The sequence below is a fragment of the Elaeis guineensis genome, chromosome 1 (assembly GCF_000442705.2).
Source record: "Elaeis guineensis isolate ETL-2024a chromosome 1, EG11, whole genome shotgun sequence".
Classification (NCBI taxonomy): Eukaryota; Viridiplantae; Streptophyta; class Magnoliopsida; order Arecales; family Arecaceae; genus Elaeis; species Elaeis guineensis.
In genome coordinates, this window is record NC_025993.2 from 16,476,290 (window position 1) to 16,498,614 (window position 22,325).

At 35.2% G+C, this 22,325-nt stretch overlaps 1 protein-coding gene across 1 annotated transcript; it reads left to right on the forward strand.

Annotated features, from left to right (window-relative positions):
• The first annotated feature begins 1,162 nt into the window (after positions 1-1,162).
• LOC105037984 (PTI1-like tyrosine-protein kinase At3g15890) lies at positions 1,163-8,945 on the forward strand. The gene is made up of 4 exons (XM_010913635.4): positions 1,163-1,702; positions 1,923-2,073; positions 7,657-7,919; positions 8,000-8,945. The coding sequence occupies exons 1-4, from the start codon at positions 1,659-1,661 to the stop codon at positions 8,667-8,669; spliced, it is 1,128 nt and encodes a 375-aa protein (XP_010911937.1). The 5' UTR covers positions 1,163-1,658; the 3' UTR covers positions 8,670-8,945.
• Positions 8,946-22,325: the final 13,380 nt, after the last annotated feature.

Here is a 22,325-nt window from a genome sequence, read left to right on the forward strand (position 1 = left end):
CATGGTCCAACCCTCTCATGTACTATACTAATCTACAGTCAAGGAAGGTTCCAGCTAAGAAAAATTCTTTGTGCATCGCTGATGGTATAGAAAATCTGACATAGAATGCATTGTTTTATATGATTGGTGTATATAATTTTCATTTTTCAATACACATTTAATGCCTATAGTTCCATTTTTTCGTTTAAAAATTTTGTATGACAAAAATATCTTTACTTTTAAAAAAAAATTATGATATTTTGTAATATATTATGACTTTCTACGTACAGGATGTGATAATATCGTCCAAAAAATTATAACATCCTATCACATATTATGACATTCTGCATCAATTATGATTTTTTTGCATGCATGATGTCATAATATAATCCAGGATGTCATAATATAAAAGGGACATTTTTGTCCAATCATTTTTCAACGCGTATTTAATGTCTGCAGTTATATTTTTTCTTTTGAAAATTTTGAATAACGAAAATATTTCTGCTCTTTGAAAAAAATTATGAAGTAGTATATTATGATATTCTACATCAAAATTATGATTTTTTACATATAAGATGTCATAATATGGACATAAAATGTCATAATTTTTTTAAAAAATAAAAATATTTTTATTATTCAAAATTTTTATATAAAAAAATAAAATTATAAATATTAAATATATATTAAAAAGTGATAACTATACGAATAAATTACGTAAAATAATATACTCCACATCAAATTTTTTACGCCATTCATGATACACAAAAAATTCCTCGGCTGGCAAATAGGTTTGAGCATCTATCTTTAGCATTTTTTTTTTATTCTTTAATTTAGGCGGGGGCCCGGGGCCCGGGGCCGGAAGATTTTTGGACTCACGCTCTAATCCAGTCAACAAGACATAATTTGCAAGCTTTATCTTACTAATTATTTAAGTCTATGAGTGATATCTTCCCAGATCGTTATCTTGTCCCTAGTCCAGAAACTTTAGAATTGCCACTCGGTCCGCCAGGCTGCTACCTCGGCAAGTCTGCGTCATGTAGTTGTGTATACAGGCCAATCGCATGATTTACACACTATTTGCTACATATTATGATGATATTTTGACATTAATTTCTTTAAACGGCTTATGTTTGGACTGATTTTTTTTTTTTTTTCCCGTGAAATGCGTCTTCTTGTTTTTTTTTAAATCTTCTTCCGGTGTGATCGCAGCCCAATGCAGTGCCTCGGAGTTGCTCCGCGAGTGAGAAGACCCCAGGATCCCTGACAGAGACGGGAAAAACAAAGAAAAAGTGGAGGAAAGCCGCCACCGAAAGGTGGCCGTGCCTGGCGTTCGATGCGTTGTTGCTGTTGCTGGTGGCTTCTTCTTCGCGCTTCCTCTCGCCTCATTCCATCATAATTCTACTTACCATTTTGCGTGTCTTTCTTGCTTTTGCCACCTCCTCTCTCTCTTTCTCTTTATCCAGTCCTCTTTCTTTTTTTCTTTCTTTTATTTTCTCCAAATCTCCGTCTCCGAAATGACAGTAGAAGAAGCGTTTCCGTTGAGCTCCTCTGCTTCTCCTCCTCCTCCTCTTGCTCCTCTCCACTGACGAAGGAGAACTCGGAGGAGTGGGATTTTTTTTTGCGTTTCTTTTTTCCTTCCACGCATCTTTCGACCATAGGAGAACCCGAAGAATTTCCAGATGGCTTTCTGCTCCTTCCTCTGCGGTGGAAAGACTTCCAATAGGTATGTTGTTCTTCCTCTCTCTCTGTGTTACTTTTTTTTTCGGTGATAAAGAAAAGGGAGTGCTAGAAGAGATGGGAGAAGAAGTTTTGGTGATTTTGATTGGGCGCAAGTGAAAAAGATGGGATTTTGGGAGGTTTTGATAGGAGTCTGTGTGAAAAGATGGAACCTTGGGGGGTTTTGATTGGATTATGAGGGAAAAGATGGGGACTTTGGTGTGCAGGAGAGAGCATAGGAAGAAGAGTTCGATGACGTGGAGGGTTTTCTCTCTCAAGGAGCTGCACTCGGCGACGAACAACTTCAATTATGACAACAAGCTTGGGGAAGGGGGGTTCGGCAGCGTTTACTGGGGTCAACTCTGGGACGGCTCTCAGGTTTTGGATCGTTTCTCTTGATCCTCTCTCTTTCTTGTTCTTATCTGTTTGGTTTATTTGGACTTGGATTTTTTGGATCTTTTATACTGATTTCTTATGCAAGTTGTCGAATGATTTCTACTCTAATCCCACAAATTAATTTCTGAACACAAGGGAACTTGTCCGATCAAAGTTTGATTTGGAGCTGCTGTGCATCTGAACTTAAAGCTTATATTAGAGGCAGCTTGTTGCACCACAAAAATGACGAAGAATGTTTATGATTCGTAATTTAAATCCAAAGGACATGTCATGCACCAGCCTGATGAACTTCTTTGGCTGCATCAGTGGATGCAAGGATCATTTACAAGTTGATTGGTCAGAATGTTAACATTGTTATGGTGCTGATGTCCTGATATGCTTTGTAATGGTTGATAAAGCTTTAGCCACTAGTGTTAAAGTGCTCCAATAAATAATCTCTTTCAAGTTCATTGTTTGAGAATAAATAAAATAAATATAGGAAAGTAGCTGCTACTTTAGTTGTCATACTCTAGCAGTTAAGTTTCTACCTTTCATTTCAGATCGATGACCAAGTCTTTGTTAGCAATGCAAGTATTTAGCTTACTTGCTTGGAATGCCACTAGTTGAAATTTCCAACATGTTCTGGCTTGTATTGGTGCATCTATGGATGAATATCATCTCATGCAGAGAAATTATATACAAAATATCTCGTGATTTCACTTTTTGCATCTATGGGACTAAAAATTCCTTTTAATTTAGGTTTGTCATTGTTTAATCAATGTTTTTTCTGTGATGTTTGAGGGAATTACAATTTTTTTTGACTCTTGCATGTCTTTATCATTTAAATTTCATCACCATATTGTTGATTTCATGCACGTCTCTTTCCTGGAGGCTTTTTCAGAACATTATCATGGTCCTAGAATGTAGCCACTATTAGCTAAAACAATGTTGCAACATCTTTTCATTTGTTAACTACATTTTTGTATGGTTTTAATGTGAACTTTACATGTTCAGCATCAATTGTCTTTATGCATGAATGCCCCTATAGTATAACATTTTGATTTTTGAGTGTAAAATCTTGTAAATTCATGTATTTGACTTTATCTTCACAAAATCCAGGTGTTCACTTCACCAGTTGCCTCTGAGATTTCATTGTATCAGTCACAGAATTGCCATGCTTCGATCATCATGAACTCTTCAAAGCAATAACATATAGGATCCAAATATTTGTACAAATTCTTCACCAGTTGATCGAGCTGTCATAATAGGAACAGCATCATTCTCGCATTAGTATTAGCTGCTGCCCATCACTCAAGGAATGCATCTCAATCTCAGTGGCTGTTGGATTGCCTCAGAATAGGTAGAAAGAATTGTACTTTTCACTAAATAATAAAATATAAGGATCACAGGTCTATTGTTCTCCCAAAGCTTGCCACTTCCCATTCTTTCTTCGTTCTTAGTTATGATTCACTTAATCTTCATCGAGGGTAGCCTATTTTTCATGTTTAACATATGAAGTTTAATCCAGAATTTCAGTTTTTTGCTGCATCCTCATTGTATCTAACAACTCCCTCAGGATTCCACTTTTCTTTTTCTTTTTGTTTTTTTGAGAAATCCTCTTATCTTTTCTAATCTCTTTGCATTCTTATTTTGTTGATTTAGGTTTTGCTTTTTTCATCATTTGATTTTGCTTATTTTGCTACTCATTACCAATTTAGAGTCCATGATTCATTCATTTCATGAACCCTAAGTTTTCTTATTCAATCCCTTCTTCGTAATCTAGGCCTATTGCCACAATTCTTTAAGTCTGTTTTTTTGGTGTTTATGAGAGTCATTATGTGCACTATCCGTTGTTCATGTTATGATTTCCTTTTTTTCCCATGGTGGCATGCTGACCACCTAGTGCTCCAAGGGAATGTTTCATGCTTTCTTTTCCTACTGTTCCTTTACAAATAGCATGATATTTGAACTGAACTTAATCATCATCATCCATCGAATCCATCATTTATGAATTAGGATCATTGGAGTCCCCTAGGTTATTACAGCCATTGGATGTGAACTTCACAGCAGTGTCAACTTGAGGGAGCCGTCCAATAACTACTCTCACCAGAATATTGTCAATAATCATTACCCAGACAACCATCACTGACAATATGGAACTTCATGTAGGAATTCAGGTTCCAGCTTGACTCATTAAGGAGCTTAAGATTCAATTTCTGATTGCTGAAATGAAACTAGTATCTGGAAAGCAAAATTCTATGAGTTACCGTCCTTGAATAGTGCCACTGGCCTATTTTCCATCCTTTTCTCCCTCATCCAAAAATAACTCGTCCTTCACCCAATTTGAGAAGTTTCTTGTGAATGTCCAAACTTCTCTGGCCCCAACTGGAGTTTTGATAATTGGATGTAAGTTTTGTTATGCCACCCCCATATGTTAGGGTTAGTGCTGATTTTTCAGTTAACACTGACCTTATAGGATCTATTGCTCGCTCTTCTCTGTTCTTTTCTTCTCTTTTGATGGACATCAAGGGTGATGCACCTGGTTCAAAAAAATCGTTTGCACTCTTTTTGTTCCCTTTTCTTCTTTTTCCAGTCCCTTACACTGTTAGAGCATTCTAGTACCTGCACTGTCTGCAAGTAGTTAGCTGCGTACTTAACCTTCAGTTCTTGTTCTAATTGAGCTTGTGGCATATTTATATTCTTCCTGATGACATCCTCTACTGGAGTTGAGTCAGTAGACTGGCCCCACTGAAAATCTTTGGATATCCTTGGCACAGGTCCAGTCCAGTTACTCCCCTATCCTCGGCTAAGATGCTCATAGAGTAAAGTTCAGATGTTGAGCTCATGGAAATATTCAATGGCCACATCTGACACCCACACATGGAATTTGATCTGCAAGGTCAAGTCATATGAAATCATTGGTACTTCAAAGACATACTATCTATGAAGAGTAATTAGTGATCACAGCCTACTTAAAAATGAACTTGGTGAATAATTGTGCCATGACTGTAGCTGCACAGTTTGTAATTCTTCCCCTCAGACTAAGTATGAGACACAGGATACATGGGGTAACCTCAGAGTTTTAATATCCAGTGTAGCTACAAATTAATGGATGAGCTCCTGTAGTACCATTCTACTCATTCAGGTTTTAATGTTTTGGCTGAAAGCTATCTGTTTTGACCAAGACAAAACTGAAAATGCATCCCAATTTTGGGTTTCAATCAATTTTAGTCAGGTTCAGATGAAACTTAATAGTTTGACTCTAGTTTTAATGGTTTCAGCTGGTTTTAATGGTTTCTGTAGATGTTTTTATTAAGTTTTCTTTTTGGAATTTATCACCATATTGGTCCATTTCTTTATTTATTTAAGTAGATAGGCTATATATTATTAGCTTTCAATGCTTTTTATTTTTTTCCTCAAGTTCAAGAGGGGATAAATAATAAACTTCACTCTTGACAAGCCAAGGACTCGACTCTGAAAGTCCCTTATCACAGTCTAAAGTGAACAATTAAATATAAGACATCTCACATCTTTTTAATATAACTTTATAATTACATGATTTTGATAAAAAACCAGTTAACCTCTAAAAATAGGAAAGAAATGCCCAAATTCAATATATCTGCAAATGAAGAGAAAAATTTGAAAGCACTAGACATTGAAAGCTCTGAGATTGCTGAACAATAAACCTTCAAATAACAAAGGTTCAAGATTCCACAATAAAAGAAACACTAGTATCCTTGAATTTTACTTATAGCAGTATTAGCTTTATCCTAGAATTGTCAAAGCTATACAATAACGTGCCTATATAATACAAAATACTCTAAAATATTGTCTAATGACTTTTGTTGGCTTGTTGCATTCTTCATTGTTTTTATTTTTTGAGTTTTTCTTCCTTTTCTTTGATCAAAACTCCAAAACCTTCTGAAATCATTAGACATGTCAAAATTAGAATATATATAGAACCGGCTAAAATTGAAACTGAAACCAAGTTTTCAAACCTTTCCTCCTATCATATTCAACATCAAGTAGCAACCATGGAGCTAACTATATGTACCTGTTGTCTTCCAGATCTTGTATGTACTTGGATTGTTAGCGCCTTTATTTTTCAGTGGCTTAATTCAATTGGAGGTCAGGTTTCTTGCTATTCTCACTTGTCATCCCTAAAACATATTTCCTTATGGTTATAATGCACATTATGAGAACTAGTAGTTTCTGAATTAGTTTGAGTGAACAAGCAAGCATCTTGCATAGTGCTGGTTTTAGCTCCCTAGATCATATTCATTTTTCAGGATCCAATTTTGCAATCAGATTGCATCTTATGAGTTAGATTCACTTCCCTCTCATCTTCGATTATTATTCTTGCAAGCAAAGCACCCTTGAGCTATCATGGTTCCATAAAATTCACCATTTTTTCTCATTTATGTGATGAAGTCAGATCCAAAATATGTATTTTTTTTGTAGGAGGTTGCATATTGCATTCCTTTAATCTGATAAAGGTGCCATCCACATGATTAATCTTGGTGATATCCAGTGATGATGGTCCATTCCTTGCTTATTGTTTGGATTTTTGTTGTCTGTCAGCTAATACATATAATGGAGGCCCCAAATGACAACTAATCAAGATGAAACAGAGCCTTTATCCAACAATTTTATTGTAATGAAATATTGGTTTTAATCTGAACCATTAGGTCATGAAAATCCAAAGCTTGAGCAAGCATTTTGAACGCAGTAGATTTTAATGATGAGATCCACACAGCACAAAAATCTCATGCAAATTAGAGTTACTGAAGAGCTTAGAACTAGATGAATTTTTACCTGTAGAATATAATTTTCTTCTCCATAACAGCCATAGCTTTCAAGATATAAGTTATAATCATTTTTTTCCTAACTCATATAATTTTTGGAGTGCCTCGATATTGTCATCACTTGATCATATTATCATATTTGCAGTTCTGGTGAGTAAGCAAGTTACCCGGTTAATTAGCGATACTGGGACTTCTTAAGATCATGATGCTTTCATAAACAAGCGTGCATAAAACTCATTGTGCAGGCCAGCCTGACCTCTGTTTTTTTTTTTAAGAGCTTAAAGATGAGAGGTATTTTATGGCATAGGATTCTGCAGTTTAGCATGCAATGAGTTAAAGCTCTGCCTGAAGATCCATATGCAATGCAGCATATATCAGTAACGCATTCAAGATACCCATCAAATCATCATTCTTTAAACCTGTTGGTGCTATGTCCTTGCCTAATTTAAGGAATTTCAGCATCGTATCTGAAGAAGAATTTCTACTGAGTTCTATCAGTAAATTTGTCAGCAGTAAGCCCTTGTCTATTTTAAAGATGTTCCGGTAACTTCATTTTCAAAATTGTTGTTCCTTGGGGTAACTTTAAACGTAGTGGGTTTATCTTTCAAATTGACAACACCAAGGAAAATATTTGCTGTTTGCTTAGCTGTGAATTTGAAGTTATCTTACATTCATTTTTTTGTTTCTGTAATTTTTATCTCACTTCTTGGTTCTTTCGTGACAGTACTTCATTTTGGGTCATCAAAGAAAGAATTTAGTTCCATTGACCTTTTGAGTGCAGATAGCTGTTAAAAGGTTGAGAGTTTGGAGCAACAAAGCTGAAATGGAATTTGCTGTTGAGGTTGAGATTTTGGGTAGAGTAAGGCATAAGAATCTTCTGGCTTTACGTGGATACTGTGCTGAAGGGCAGGAACGCCTCATAGTATATGACTACATGCCTAACTTGAGTCTTCTTTCACATCTTCATGGTCATCACTTAGGAGAATGTGTTCTTGACTGGGGTAGGCGAATGTCTATTGCAATAGGTTCAGCTGAGGGGATTGCGTAAGTTTACAAAGTCTGGTGCACAGCTTTAAATATAGTCTATTGCATGGCTTCTGACTCACTGTTTTCTTGTGTCACAGCTACCTTCACCACCATGCCACACCTCATATCATCCACAGAGATATCAAAGCAAGCAATGTTTTGCTGGATTCAGATTTTCAGGCACGGGTTGCAGATTTTGGATTCGCAAAGCTCATTCCAGATGGTGCAACTCATGTTAACACGAAGGTGAAAGGCACGCTTGGTTATCTTGCTCCAGAGTATGCTATGTTTGGGAAGGCCTCCGAGAGTTGTGATGTCTATAGTTTTGGGATACTCCTTCTAGAGGTTGCTAGTGGAAAGAAACCCATAGAAAAGCCAAGCCCAACAGTGAAGCAAGCAATCACAGACTGGGCTCTTCCTCTGGCTAGGGAGAGGAGGTTTGAGGAAATTGCAGACCCAAGACTGAATGGGAAGTATGAGGAGGCAGAACTGAAGAGGGTTGTGCTAGTTGCTCTCATTTGTGCACAAAGCAAACCCGAGAAGAGACCCACAATGCTTGAGGTGGTGGGCTTGCTCAAGGGGGAGTCCAAAGAGAAGTTATCGAGTCTCGAAAATGATGAGATGTTCAGGCCAGAACCAGCTATGAGTTGCCAAGGATTGTCAGGTCCAGATGATAACTCAGACTCTATTACAGAGGAGAAGGATTCTAGAGTTGATTTGAAACAAGAGACTAATTCATTACCAGAAGCAGCAGCACATATTAGCTAGTATTTTAGCAGCACACTCCCTGCCGTTTGTGTTGAATAGTATTTTTTTTTTGCAAGTACAAAGCTCTTTTGGGTGATTGTAGATAGTAGAATTTTCGATGGTTGTTCCTTGGTTCCAAATATATTCAAAGGTCATGTTTGGGAAGTAGGGCTTGTATCTAATGTGGCTTGCTGTTGTAACCTTCATATTGAGGGATGCTGAGAGCACTGGAAGAAATGTATGATGTTATAATATTTTACAAGGGATGTGTCCTGTAGTGATTTGCATTGTTAGTGACCTCAAGGTGTAGTACATACATGGGTTAGACTGCACCAGAGCCTTGGTTATAATTGTTTCTGTTGTAATATTCGATGACCACATACTCCAGGTAAGAGAGGATCAATGGTGTAGCCGGTGTAGTGCACGAGTTGGGATTGGCTGTTAAATGGATGGCTGCCATGCTGAGAGAGAGAGAGAGAGGGCATGTGGTCTCAAGTTTTGTAGTTGATTATTCTGAAAAAGGTAAATGGATTGATATATTTTTTTTATCAAAATATCTCTTTAGCCGGAGTTAGTTTAGGATATTCTTCTTTCTGATTTTTTGGATTGTGTTCGTATCCATTGTGTATGAATTCTACCATCTTATCAAAAAACAAAAAAAAAAGGTATGCGGTTTAATCTTTTAGGGCTAAACTAGAGATTGGATTTATTTTGTGTTCGTTGGTTGACCGTAGATAAACTTTTGTTTTCTTTCATACAATGATGTCCAACAAGACCGAGCTTTTGCTAAGTCTAAGACATTAAGTTTTACAAACGAGACTTGAAATGACCATATAAAAACAAGTATTGGCACTCTTTTCATCTCATCTCGATGCGTCTCATGACAGACGTACATTTGCAGCATTATTTTTCCTAAAGAAATATAATTAGATTGAACAATGTTTTTCACCTTTGGAGGAAAGTGAAAAATGAAAACAAAATAGTAGCAAGTGTCCAGCGCAAATGCGATCAAGAATGAATCAAATCTTCGCAGCAGAAACTCCATCCCATCAACAAGATATGTTACACATGCTCTTCCTGTTGCTTGCAGAAAAGCTAGAAAAAATATCGCTACCAAGTGAATTCTATGGTTATTATTAAAAACACAAGTGAATTCTATGGTTATTTTGAATGCATACAGTTGACGTAGGTAAAAATGCATGAGGATGGACCACAGATTAGTAGATGGTAATACATTAAGTGCAGAGAATGGACCTTATATTATTAGTTGATGATCCATCAAACACAATGTATGAAGTGAATCTAACATCATATCAGCCTTCTGATGTTAACATATAGTGTAGTTATGGTATGTGAAGAAAAAATATATTCTTCCTGGTCTCCTCCTCCAAATTCAATTGTTGTAGTCAATTTTTATGACAAATTTAAAATAAATGACCTCTTTATCTACTTACCCATTGGCATATGCAAGAGGCTTTGTGATGACCAATCCATCCCCACTTTTGCCAACATAAGAAGCTTAATGCACCTCTTTATTGTATTATATTTTTCATGCTTAATGATATCTTGCAACTCCAGCCCTTCGTGCACTTCTAAAATTGAGCTTGTACAAATGAGCTTGCACCAATAAAATTATGATAAACTTATGAAGATAATGCTTTTTGCTGTAATAATTAACTCTATTTTATTACTTATTATTAGAACCCTGAATAAAGACTTTCAGAAATGTCATATGATTTAGAATGTAGTTGGAAAATGATCGGAACATTGGATCCATCAGGAAACTGCAGAAGAAGAGTGCCAGAGAGAAGTGTTCAAAGCCAAAGCCATCAGAAAGAGAGAGAGAGGAATCCACATCCCCCATGATGTTATGGCTAACATACTCTCAAGACTTCATGTAACATAGGTTCAGATGTGTATGTAAGCTATGGTGTTCCCTGACATAAGAGCCTCACTTTATTGGTCGCTACTATCATCACTGGAATAAGAATAACCGTGGTTTCACCATTTTACCCTAGATATAAAAAAAATCTCTGAAATCACCTTATATTATTTTACGGAAGAGATCCACAAGTTTCGCATGGAAGTCTTCCAAATCCATTTTATCTAGCTTCTCGAATGGAACCACCAATTGTCCAGGATGGAAAGAGTATACTGGCAAATTGCAAGGGCAGATTTGAGTATTATACTCCAAAGTACAAATGCTTTGAGAAACCTACACATTTATCTCCTTAGGAGGTGGCTCCTTACAAAGTCATATTTCACTGCTTGCAATTCAGTGAAGCACAGATGAGGGAACTCTAGAAAAGGATGCAATTTGGTCGCTATCCTATCGGGGGTGTTATGAAAGATACGAGAAGTAAAGAGAGAAGAAAAAATCACACTGATATAATAATTTACGTGGTTCGGCAGTGTGCCTACTCCACAGGCAAGGACAAAGTAAAAGAATTCCATTATAATAAAATGGAGTACTAAAATAATAGTTATCTCTCAAACCCAAAATCTCAATGCACCCAAATCTCATATAAAAAAGAAGCTCTCTAGTCTAAAACTCTCACTCTCTTGCTTTCTTGATATAATAAGGAAAGAGAAATCAAAAGAGAATATTCAAAAAATAGTACTGCCGGTTATGATCGATTCTCTTGACAGATTTTCTTAATTGCTAAAATCGTACTGCTAGTTATGACTGATTCTCTTGATAGATTTTTTTAATTGTTAAAATCGTACTGCTGGTTATGACTGATTCTCTTAACAGATTTCCTCAATTGCTGAGATTATAGTTGTCCCTTGATTATTGAAATCTTGGATTGATTCTATCATTTCTTTTCTTCTTGACTTGATTCTATAAAATCAATATGATTTGGATTATTCTGTCAGATTGATACCATGAAAAATATACCATACGATAAAATAGGAAACTTAGCTCATTATTTTAGAGCTACATAACAAATCTTCACCTTAGCTTAAAATTGGATCAAGTTACTCCAAATATAGTAGAAACTTTCTTCATCTTCTCCACTACTTTCCGAAAGGGAAGAAAAAAAACTCAAATACTGCAAACACCAACCAAATCCAAGCAATGCTTGAACTTGGCAATTGAAAGAGATTTTATTAATATATCAGTTGGATTATCTGCAGTACCAATCTTAGTCATAGTAACATCACTCTGTGAAATAATATCACAAATAAAATGATACCTCATATCAATGTGCTTTATCCTCTCATAAAACATTGGATCTCTAGTCAGATGAATAGCGCTCTGACTATCACAATGAACAACAGCCACATTATGTACCAAGATAAGTTCACAAAACAAACCTCTCAGCCAAATAACTTCTTTAATAGCTTCTATCACTGCAATGTACTCAGTCTCTATTATCGATAAAGCAACAATAGGCTGTAAAGAAGCTTTCCAACAAATAGCACATCGACCAAGAGCAAATACATAACCTGTAATGAATCTCCTTCTATCAAGATCTCCTACAAAATCAGAATCAATAAAACCAACTATATTGCTGCTATATCTTCCGAACTCTAAGTAAACATTAGAAGTACCTCGCAAATATCTAAATATCCATTTTACTGCTTGCCAATGCTCTTTACCAGGATTAGACATATACCTGCTAACAATACTGACTGTATGTGAAATATCTAGATGAGTACAAATCATGACATACATAAGACTACCAACAGCACTAGAGTAAGGAATGTCCGACATTTGATCTTTCTTATCATCTGACTAAGGAGATAAACTAGTTGAAAGCCTAAAGTGAGCAGCAAGTGGAGTACTAATTGATTTGACATCTTTCATATTAAAACGCTCCAATATTTTCTCAATATACTTCTTTTGAGTTAAATGAAACAATCTTGCCTTCTGATCTCACTGAATCTTCATACCAAGAATTTTTTTGGTTGCTTCCAAATCTTTCATCTCAAGCTCACTACTAAGCTGTGATTTTAACCAGTCAATCTCAGACATATCCTTAGTAGCAATAAGCATATCATCTATATATAATAGTAAATAAATAAAGGATCTATCAACAAGCTCTTTAAAGTACACACAATTATCATATTTGCTTTTGAAATAACCACAACCTATCATGAAAGAATCAAATCGCTTATACAATTGTCGAGGAGACTGTTTTAATCTGTATAGTGATTTCTTGAGCAAGCATTCATGATCCTCTATGCCTTCAATAATAAAACCTTCAGGCTGATGCATGTAAATGGTTTCTTCAAGTTCTCCATGTAAGAATGCTGTCTTAACATCAAGTTGCTCTAACTCCAAATTATACATGGCAACTAAGGAGAGTAACACACGAATAGAGCTATGCTTGACTAGTGGAGAGAAGACATAATTAAAATCAATACCAACAATCTGAATGTAGCCTTTAGCTACCAAACATGTTTTATATCTAGCATCTTTTACTCCTGGGATACCTTCTTTCTTCTTGAAAATTCATTTGTAACCGATAATCTTCTTTCCTTCAGGTAGTTTTATCAAGTCTCAAGTATTATTCTTATGCAGAGACTCAATCTCTTCATGCATGACCACTAACCACTTAGCAGAATCAATATAAAAAATTACTTCTGAATATGTAGAGGGCTCGCCAGTGTCACCTGTCCCTTGAGCTACAGACAAAGCATAAGCAACAAAATCAGCATGACTAAACTATGCAATATGGCTATACCTGATAGGTGGCTTTATCTCCTTCCTCTGTCTATGCTTGGCAATGCAGTAAGGCTCATCTTGTTGTGAAGTCTGTGCTTCTAACATATGTTCTGAATGAAACTCAGGAGTAAAATCTTACAAAGGATTGGAATCAACTACTCTTAGCTCCACCTGCTTGATGTTACCTTTAATCTATGTAGATTCAGAGCTAATAGTATTTTTCTGTCTAAGATCAATCATAGCATATTCATCAAAAGTAATATCTCTACTAATGATAAATTTTGATGATTTGGGATTAGGACACCATAATCTAAATCCTTTCACTCCAGATGCATAGCCAAGAAAAATACATTTTTTAGCTCTAGGCTTTAGCTTTCCTTCATCAACATGAGCATATGCAGGACAACCAAACACTTTCAAATTAGAATAATTAGGAGGATTACTAGACCATACCTCTTCAGGAGTCTTGAACTCGATAGCTGAAATAGGAGATCTATTTATCAAATAACATGCAGTGGAGACTGCTTTTGCCCAGAACTGCCTAGACAAGCCAGCATTCAAAAACATGCATCGTGCTTTCTCCAATAAAGTTCTATTTATATGCTCAGCTACCCCATTCTACTATGGTGTGTGCCTCACAGTCTTGTGTCTAATAATGTCTTTATTCTTACATTATTCATCAAACTCAGAAGAATAGAATTCTAGCCTATTATCAATTTTGAGTCGCTTAATCTTCTTACCAGTCTGCTTCTCTATCATTACCTTCCACTGCTTGAAGTTCTTGAACACTTCACCTTTGTGCTTCAATATGAACACCCAAGTCTTCTTGGAGTAATCATCAATAAAAGTTAGCATATACCGAGCACGACCTATGGAAAGAACACGTGAAGGCCTGCAGAGGTCAGAATGAATATAGTCTAAAGTAGTTTTTGTTCTGTGAACTCCTGCACTGAAGCTAACTCTCTTTTACTTTCCAAGAACACAATGCTCACAGAAATCCATCTTTCCTATACTTTGACCACAAAGAAGACCTCTCTTACTTAAAAGGAGTAGTCCTCTCTCACCTATATGATCAAGTCTCATGTGCCACAGCTTGGTAAGCTCTGAGTCAGACATGGAAGATGTAGAAACTACAACTGAGCCTATAACAGTAGCACCCTGCAAGACATAAATTTGGAAACAGTCTCTTTACTTTCATAGCAACCAAGGCACCTCTACTGACCTTCATGACTCCACCTTGAGATGAATACTTGTACCCTTTAGCGTCAAGAGTACTTAAAGAAATTAGATTTTTTTTCATCTCAGGGATATGTTGAATATCTGTCAAAGTCCTCATTGTACCATCATGCATCCTAATTCGAGCTGTTCCTATCCCTACAATTTTATGAATTGTATTGTTGCCATTAAGACAACTCCGCTGCTCACAGTCTCATAGGTAGAGAACCAGTCCCTATTGGGACACATATGGAAAGAACAAGTCGAATCCATGAGCCAGTTATTTCTAAAATAAGCATCACTGATTGCAGCAAGAACATAGTCAGCACCATCAGAATCTTCTCCCACAACATTAGCTTTTGCCTATTTTTCAATCTTTTTTTGATCCTGACCTTGTTTGTTATTTTGTTCCTTATTTTTTAATTTATAACATTCAAATTTAATATGCCCCTTTTTCTTGCAGTAATGGTAAGTCAAATTTTTGTTTCTTGACTTAGACCTATACTTCTGGCTACTATTATCTGAACCCTTATCGTTAGACCTTCCCTTGGCAACTAAAGCAAACCCTATCCTTCGATAACACTCCCAGACATATGCTTTTCAAGTAGCTCCTTAGAAAATAATACAGCTTTAACATCTTCTAAGGATATAGTTTCTCTACCAAAAAGAAAGGTTTCTCTAAAATGCTTATAAGAGGGAGGTAAAGAACACAATAATAATAGGGCCTCATCTTTCCCTTCAATCTTAATATCAATAGACTTTAAATATATAATAATGAAATTAAATTCATCAACATGAGTTTTCATGGATGTACCTTCAGTCATGCGCAGTATGTATAAATGATGCTTCAAATATAACTTGTTGGTAATAGACTTCGTCATGTACAAAGTTCCAACTTCAACCACAAGCTAGCAGCTGTCTTCTCTGAAAGCATCTCTTGCAAATCCCCATCAGACAGACACAAGTGGATCACTGTCAAAGCTTTATCATCCATCTCCTCTTTCTGCTCTTCTGTCAAATTACTGAGCATCTTCTCTTTTCCTAGCAGTGCCTTTTTCAATCCCTTTTGTGCTAGGACTGCACGCATCTTAACTTGTCATAAATTAAAACTGCCAATACCATTAAACTTCTCAATATCAAATGATGAAGAAGCCATAGCGATTGATCTCACGAAACTAGCTCTGATACCAGTTTGTTATGAAAGATATAAGAAGTAAAGAGAGAAAAAAAATCACACTGACACAATAATTTACGTGGTTCGACAGTGTGCCTACTCCACAGACGAGGATAGAGCAAAAAAATTCCACTATAATAAAATAGAGTATAAAAAAATAGTTATCTCTCAAACTCAAAATCCTAATACACCCAAATCTCATACAAAAGAGAAGCTCTCAAGTTTAAAACTCTCACTCTCTTGCTTTCTTGCAGATGGTGGTATAGAAAGAAAATATATATAATAAGGAAAGAAAAATTAGAAGAAAATATTCAAAAAATAATACTACTGATTATGACCGATTTTCTTGACATATATTTTTTAATTGCTAAAATCGTACTGCTAGTTATGACTGATTCTCTTGATAGGCTTTCTTAATTACCAAAATCGTACTGCTGATTATGATTGATTTCCTTAACAGATTTTTTCAATTGCTGAGACTATAGTTGACCCTTGATTATTGAAATTTTGGATTGATTTTATTATTTCTTTTCTTCTTGACTTGATTCTATAAGATCAATATGATTTGGATTATTCTGTCAGATTGATACTATGACAAATATACCATACGATAAAATAAGAAACTTGGCTCATTATTTTAGAGCCACATAACAGGGGGCAACAAGCTTGTGTTGGACATCTCTAACTGTGGGTGCTGGGGCCCATGAAAATGGTAGTGAAAATGGAAATATGGTGGACAAAACATGGATATGGGGGCCTCTCATCGATGTTTTGGCAGGGAGTCGACTATGCTTTAACATTTGTTTAGATAGTACTTGTGTTTACTACTACATCTTAGCATGAAGAAACTATAAGGGATTCAAGATTGCATAACTTTTATATTATAATATATATTTAAAGTTAATAATAGGCAGTAAAGAAATTCAAATTTGAAGTGGAATTGTTCATTGCAAACATTTGATACAATAGAATGATGGAAAGTGAATTGATTGGTTCTGATCATATTTTTGACCTATTAGAATGTTGTAATTGATTTTGATTTTTCTTTTGTTATTATTGTTATTCTTGCATTTGCAAGTCATTGTGGCATCCATGGTTCACTCTCTATATGATATTCTTTTTTCTTCCCATTCTGGTTGTGGGAAATAGAAATTTCTGAGCATGCTTTGACCCCCTTTTGTAAATGGAAGAAAGAGCTCAGGTGATGCTCTAGTGTTGCTTTAGGTCACTGCACCCTCGGAATTTGATTTTTTTTATTCTAGTTGCATCAGAATCACCAACTCCTAGAGCTGTGTTAGGGTTCAATTATGTTGATCTTGATCCGTGCATACATCCATCCATGCATCCATATATGAATGTACATGTGTATACAAGTTTTATATAAATTCTCATAGAAAATATAAAGTAAGATATGTAAATTTAGTGTTTCCATCTAGTGGTCTCAAAACAGTTATGAGATTGCTATATGAGAATAGAAAAATAAAGTTTAATAACAGATTTCTTTATATTTTATTAATTATACTAATACCAAAATTTTGTGTCATCATATAATGAAGATGCATATAGTATTTAATGAGGACCCTTTTCTTACTAACATGCTTCAAAAGCGACAGGTGGAACCGCGAATTATAGTGTTCAAGCTTGGTTTGCTATGAAAAAAGAAGGAAAAAAAAAGGGATATTCAAGCTAGAAGTGAGCTTGAGAATGAATATCCAAGTTTGGCTAACTTAACAAGCAAATTGAGCTTATCCATACTCAGTTCATCCACTTAAGTTCGAATTGGCCTACTTTCTAACCAAACAAGCTCAGTCGAGCCTATTACCGAGCCAACCCTTAACTATTCGCAACATCCAAACTCATTTTTAGATATGTGACTTGCAAGTTAAGCTTGAATGAACTTGTTATCAATCAAAACCAACCTTCTACCTTTTAAGTAAAAACCTAAGCTTCCATTTATTTTTGTGAGAGCATCAAACATAGGCGACTCAAGCTTCAATTCTAGTTCCAATTTGGCTCATTTTCTAATGGAACAAGCTCGGTCTTTCCTGCTATCAAACCGAACTGAACCTGTTAACAAACATACTGACTCATTTTTAAAATATGCGACCTATGTGACACTTGCTCTAAACTCTCAAATCTACTAGGAGAACAAATTTATTAAAATATATACTATACATTAAATTGAAGCCATGGGAAGCCTCGTGTCGAGCTGCCACAGTTTTTTTTTCTTCAAATTCTTCCCAAGCTGTTGCAGTGTCCTTTTTTCTTTCGAATCTTTTTCGAGCCTTTGAGGACACCCCACTCTTTCCCACTCTCCCTGCTACCTCTCCGCCGGTCTACACCATTGTTATCACTAATGAGCCACATGTTGAGCCGCAGCACGTGTCGGTAATCCTTCTCTCAAAAAAAAAATGATCGAATCCCCTTCTTCCCTTCAATTTTTTTTTGGGGGGTTGTGTTTACTATAATGAGAGGATGTACCCTTCTGCAGCTTCTCCATTCCCCTCTTAATCAAAATCCCCTAAATCATACAAAATATCATGCTGCTTCCAAGATTAAGCTCTTAAAACCTTAATACTCTATTTGGATTGGCAGTACATAGGGGTTCATAAGGGGAGGAGAGGATAAAAAATGAACCTCTATTTGATAAAATTTTTTGAGATGTAAAGGAGAGTAGAGAAGGGTTCTCTCAACCCTTCCCTATCCTCACTCACTCAATTTCATCTACCCCCTGATTTGGGGTGTAAAGGAGGAGAATGTTCAAGCTCTAGTTTTATTTTTCTAATTTATCCTCAATAAAACTTTAAAATTATAATGAGGTCATTTTATAGTCTCTCTTCCCAATCGTATAGACTAACTCTTTGCTCTTCACATAAGTCAAAAACCTAGCTGCCCCTTCACCCGCAGGCCATCCCTTTGCATGCAGATCCGGATATCATGATCTTTAAGAGGCAGATTCCAGTGACAGAGATTCAGAATCCGTCGATGTTTGAACTGACAGTAATCTTTCATAATCAGACTTTAGCTTTTAGTATTGGTATCGTCATATTTTTCTGATGTGAATGCTCTTATTAGTCTGACATCTTTTTTTGCTTCAACAAATCTAGATTTTTTTTTTTAATGTGGAGGCTTGAAAATATTGAGTCATTATGAATACAAGCATTAATGATGGTGGCTCAAGACACTTTTAGTTCATTATAGTACTTAAATCTTTTGTAAATAATTTCATCATCTAGAAACATCAGTTTTTATGAAACTACTAATCTGAATGTGTATATTTTAAATACAGTTGTTACTTCGATAAGATTTATGGAGTCAATAATAAGAATTGTGCAGCTTTATTTAAAAACTTTGTTAGCCTTTAAATATGGAAAATGACAATGTATGAATGTTCTTTATCACTTTTGATATTTTTATTTTGGCTTAGATAAGATTTGTCGAGTCAATAATAAGAATTGAACTATTTCTAAAGCTAAACTAAATGTCAAATTATGTCACTGTCAAGTTTAAAGTGTTGCAATAGCATAATGATTTGTTGTTCACTCTATTTGAGCTTAATTAGCTGGTTAGCAATGAGGCCCTATTGCTTTGTATTTTGCTGGTTAGCATGACATTGGCTTTCTTTTCCATCCTCCAATTAGTCTATTCAATAGTAGATACCCTTTATGTATTTGCTCTTTCACTATGCAATATTATACTCAAAGTAAAAGATCTTCTCTACATTGTTAAGTTGATGATAATTATGATTGCTTTTTACTTGCTATAGTTATATTTAGTGGTGGATTCTTTATCAAATGGCTTATATCAATGATGATGAGCTTTCTAATTTACAACAACTGCATCGTATGGCGTGGCATAAGTTGTTTGTGTTGTTAGTTATTGGTGGTTCTTACATCAAAGGCTTAAGAAAAAGCGACTTGAAATTCTTAAAGAAGTTATGGAGAAGTGACATATGGATCGACAATCACTGCTTGTTGATGTTGCTAATAATATTAAATGTCATAATACTTGTCGAATGAGAACAATGGCCTTTCATCAATTATATCACATTTTAAATATCAAAGGTGTTCTTCGACCTACATGATGAGTGAGTGTAAAAGAACATGTTGTTATGTTTCTCATGCTAATGGGATATAAACTCAAGAATCGTCTAGTACATTTCATGTTTAATCGATCTGAAGAAATTATATTCTTTTACTGTGAATGCCAATTTATTCAGGATATGTAGCTGTCACGGTATGTTGCTATCCAACAAATTTTATAGATTTGAAGAAATCCAGATGCGACATAACCCAATATTTTTGAAGTTTTGAGAAACTTCAATATAAATTTAAAAAAAATTTATTGGTGAATGTAGGTGATTTCATGCATGTATTTCGAAACTTTTTTGAATAAATTACAGCAGAAGATAATTAGATTAATCAAATTAATCTAACATGCATATGATCTAATCATCAAATCAATCTACTCTAAGATCTATAACATGATATGTTGCATATAAAATATGAAATAATCATATGATAAAATTTGCATGCATGGATGTAAGCAGTAGATCACATCTACTTCTAATCTGAGTTCAAAACTCGATACCTGAACATGGATTAATGATCACCGCTGCTGAGAGATATGGTAAGGATGATTTTTGCTGGTTGCTTACAGCCGCACATACGTTCGATCTCTATAAAAAATCTACTCGAAGTCCCGATCTGATCGATTTTCTCGCGAGTGCTAGCTCGTGCGAAAATCTTCTTCTTGACTGATCTAGATTCCTTCTTCAAATCTCTAAAATTTTTTCAGAGATTGAAGATCGACTTCTGGAGGAGATGAGTATGTAAAAGAAAGATCGAGAAGAAAATAATTTTCTTCTTATTTTTCCTCTCTTCCCAAACTCTGAGGAACAAACCCTGAAAAAATATATTTTGTGCACACCCCAAGAGAAAAGACTCTCGTTCTCTTTTCACACCATGAACCCATGCCCAAGGACTTCTCACCATGAAAGCCCTTTTCTCTGGCCTCTTACACTCACAAAAGAGAGAAAAAATCCCCTCTTCATAGGCATGTAATAAGTTGGGTGAAGAGTCCAAGAGATCTTGGACTCTTCCAAGAAATATCACACCCTCTCCCAATTCTATATCAAAACATGCCCAAAAAAATATGGGTACCCATTCCCATATTTTTTTATGGTAAATCAGTTCTTGAACTAATTTTTAATGAAAAATCTCCTCAAAATATTGCACACATAAGAAGAAAAAAATAAGTTGGCATGTGGAATGATTTGGATAAGAATAGATTCTCTTGATAAAAAATATTTTAAAATCTAATTTCAAAACTTTTCTTTTATTAAAACTAAATCAGATTTGGATGTGATAAAGGGAGGGAGAAGATCTCTTTGGCATAAAAAAATCTCATGCAAAAACCTCTTGAGCATGGAGAAAGATGGCATCAAATTGGGAGGCGCATGGGGAGGAAGAGTCCAATCCTATATGGACTCTAGGTTTCCTTATTTGAATTCAAACCAAATTATATCTAATTTAGCTCAAATAAAATATATAAAATCCAATCTAATTAGGTATATAATTTTATAATCAAATTTTAATCAAATTAAAAATTGATTGAATCAAAGTTCTGATCAAATCAGGAATAATTCTCCCTTAGTGATTAGGTCATCTCATAACCTAATCGGGTCAAACCTAATTGAATTTAATTCAATTAGATTTTATTTAATCTTTTTTGCTCAATCAAATTAAGCTAATTAGCAATCTAATTACTAATTAATTCTTCATTAATTCACTAACACTTAGTAAATAAATTTATTACAACTTTTGCATAAGGTTAATCATCAATCAAATGGATGATTAAGCCCTTGAATGATTCTCAATCGTTGATCAGCCACATGATCAGTCAGAAATTTCTTTTGAGTGTGACCCCATAGGTTCAAACCTAAGCCGGTAGTACAGAAATAAATTTTTAAATCGATCGATGTAACAATCTAGCAATGTGATCTGATGTCCGGATAAGTCGAATGATGGTGAAGCAACATTTAAGAACCTATTGACGTATGGTTACCGTATAATTTATTCCTTTGATCTTAATGCTCGAGGATGACCTAAGATTTAACTATCAATCCTAGATAAGTCATCCACATTGTATTTCGATCTTTCAAATCCATCACATTGATTATTCGGGTCTAAATTTTGCTAAATTAAAATATATTGATACATTAACTCCTACTAATTCAGAGGGGTCAATTCCATCTTGACTCACATACCGACTTGACAAGTACTTGACTGTACTTAAAAATTTTTCATTATTGAATTAGAAACTCAGATAGTCTGACATCAAAGTATAGTAAGTTACTTGTAAGTCACCGTGGTAATATCAGATCGGAGGGACACTTATACCCATACCCTTCACGAGCTACCCATGATAGCAGAGTACTGTGCAGTTGGTTATGTTCAATGATGATGTACTTCTACATCTCACCTACATTTCATACTAGTGTCTCCACACTATTGGTTACGAGAACAACCAACACATATGACACACAACGACCTACACTTGATATCGCTATCGTCCTAGTAATAGCGTATCGTTTGGTCGCAAACTAATTTAAAGA

Bases quoted from the DNA above. Each gene is read 5' to 3' on its own strand.
- LOC105037984 (XM_010913635.4), top strand. From the start codon at position 1,659: ATGGCTTTCTGCTCCTTCCTCTGCGGTGGAAAGACTTCCAATAG. The intron at 1,703-1,922 runs GTATGTTGTTCT...TTTGGTGTGCAG, and splicing joins GGTGGAAAGACTTCCAATAG to GAGAGAGCATAGGAAGAAGA. The intron at 2,074-7,656 runs GTTTTGGATCGT...TTTTGAGTGCAG, and splicing joins AACTCTGGGACGGCTCTCAG to ATAGCTGTTAAAAGGTTGAG.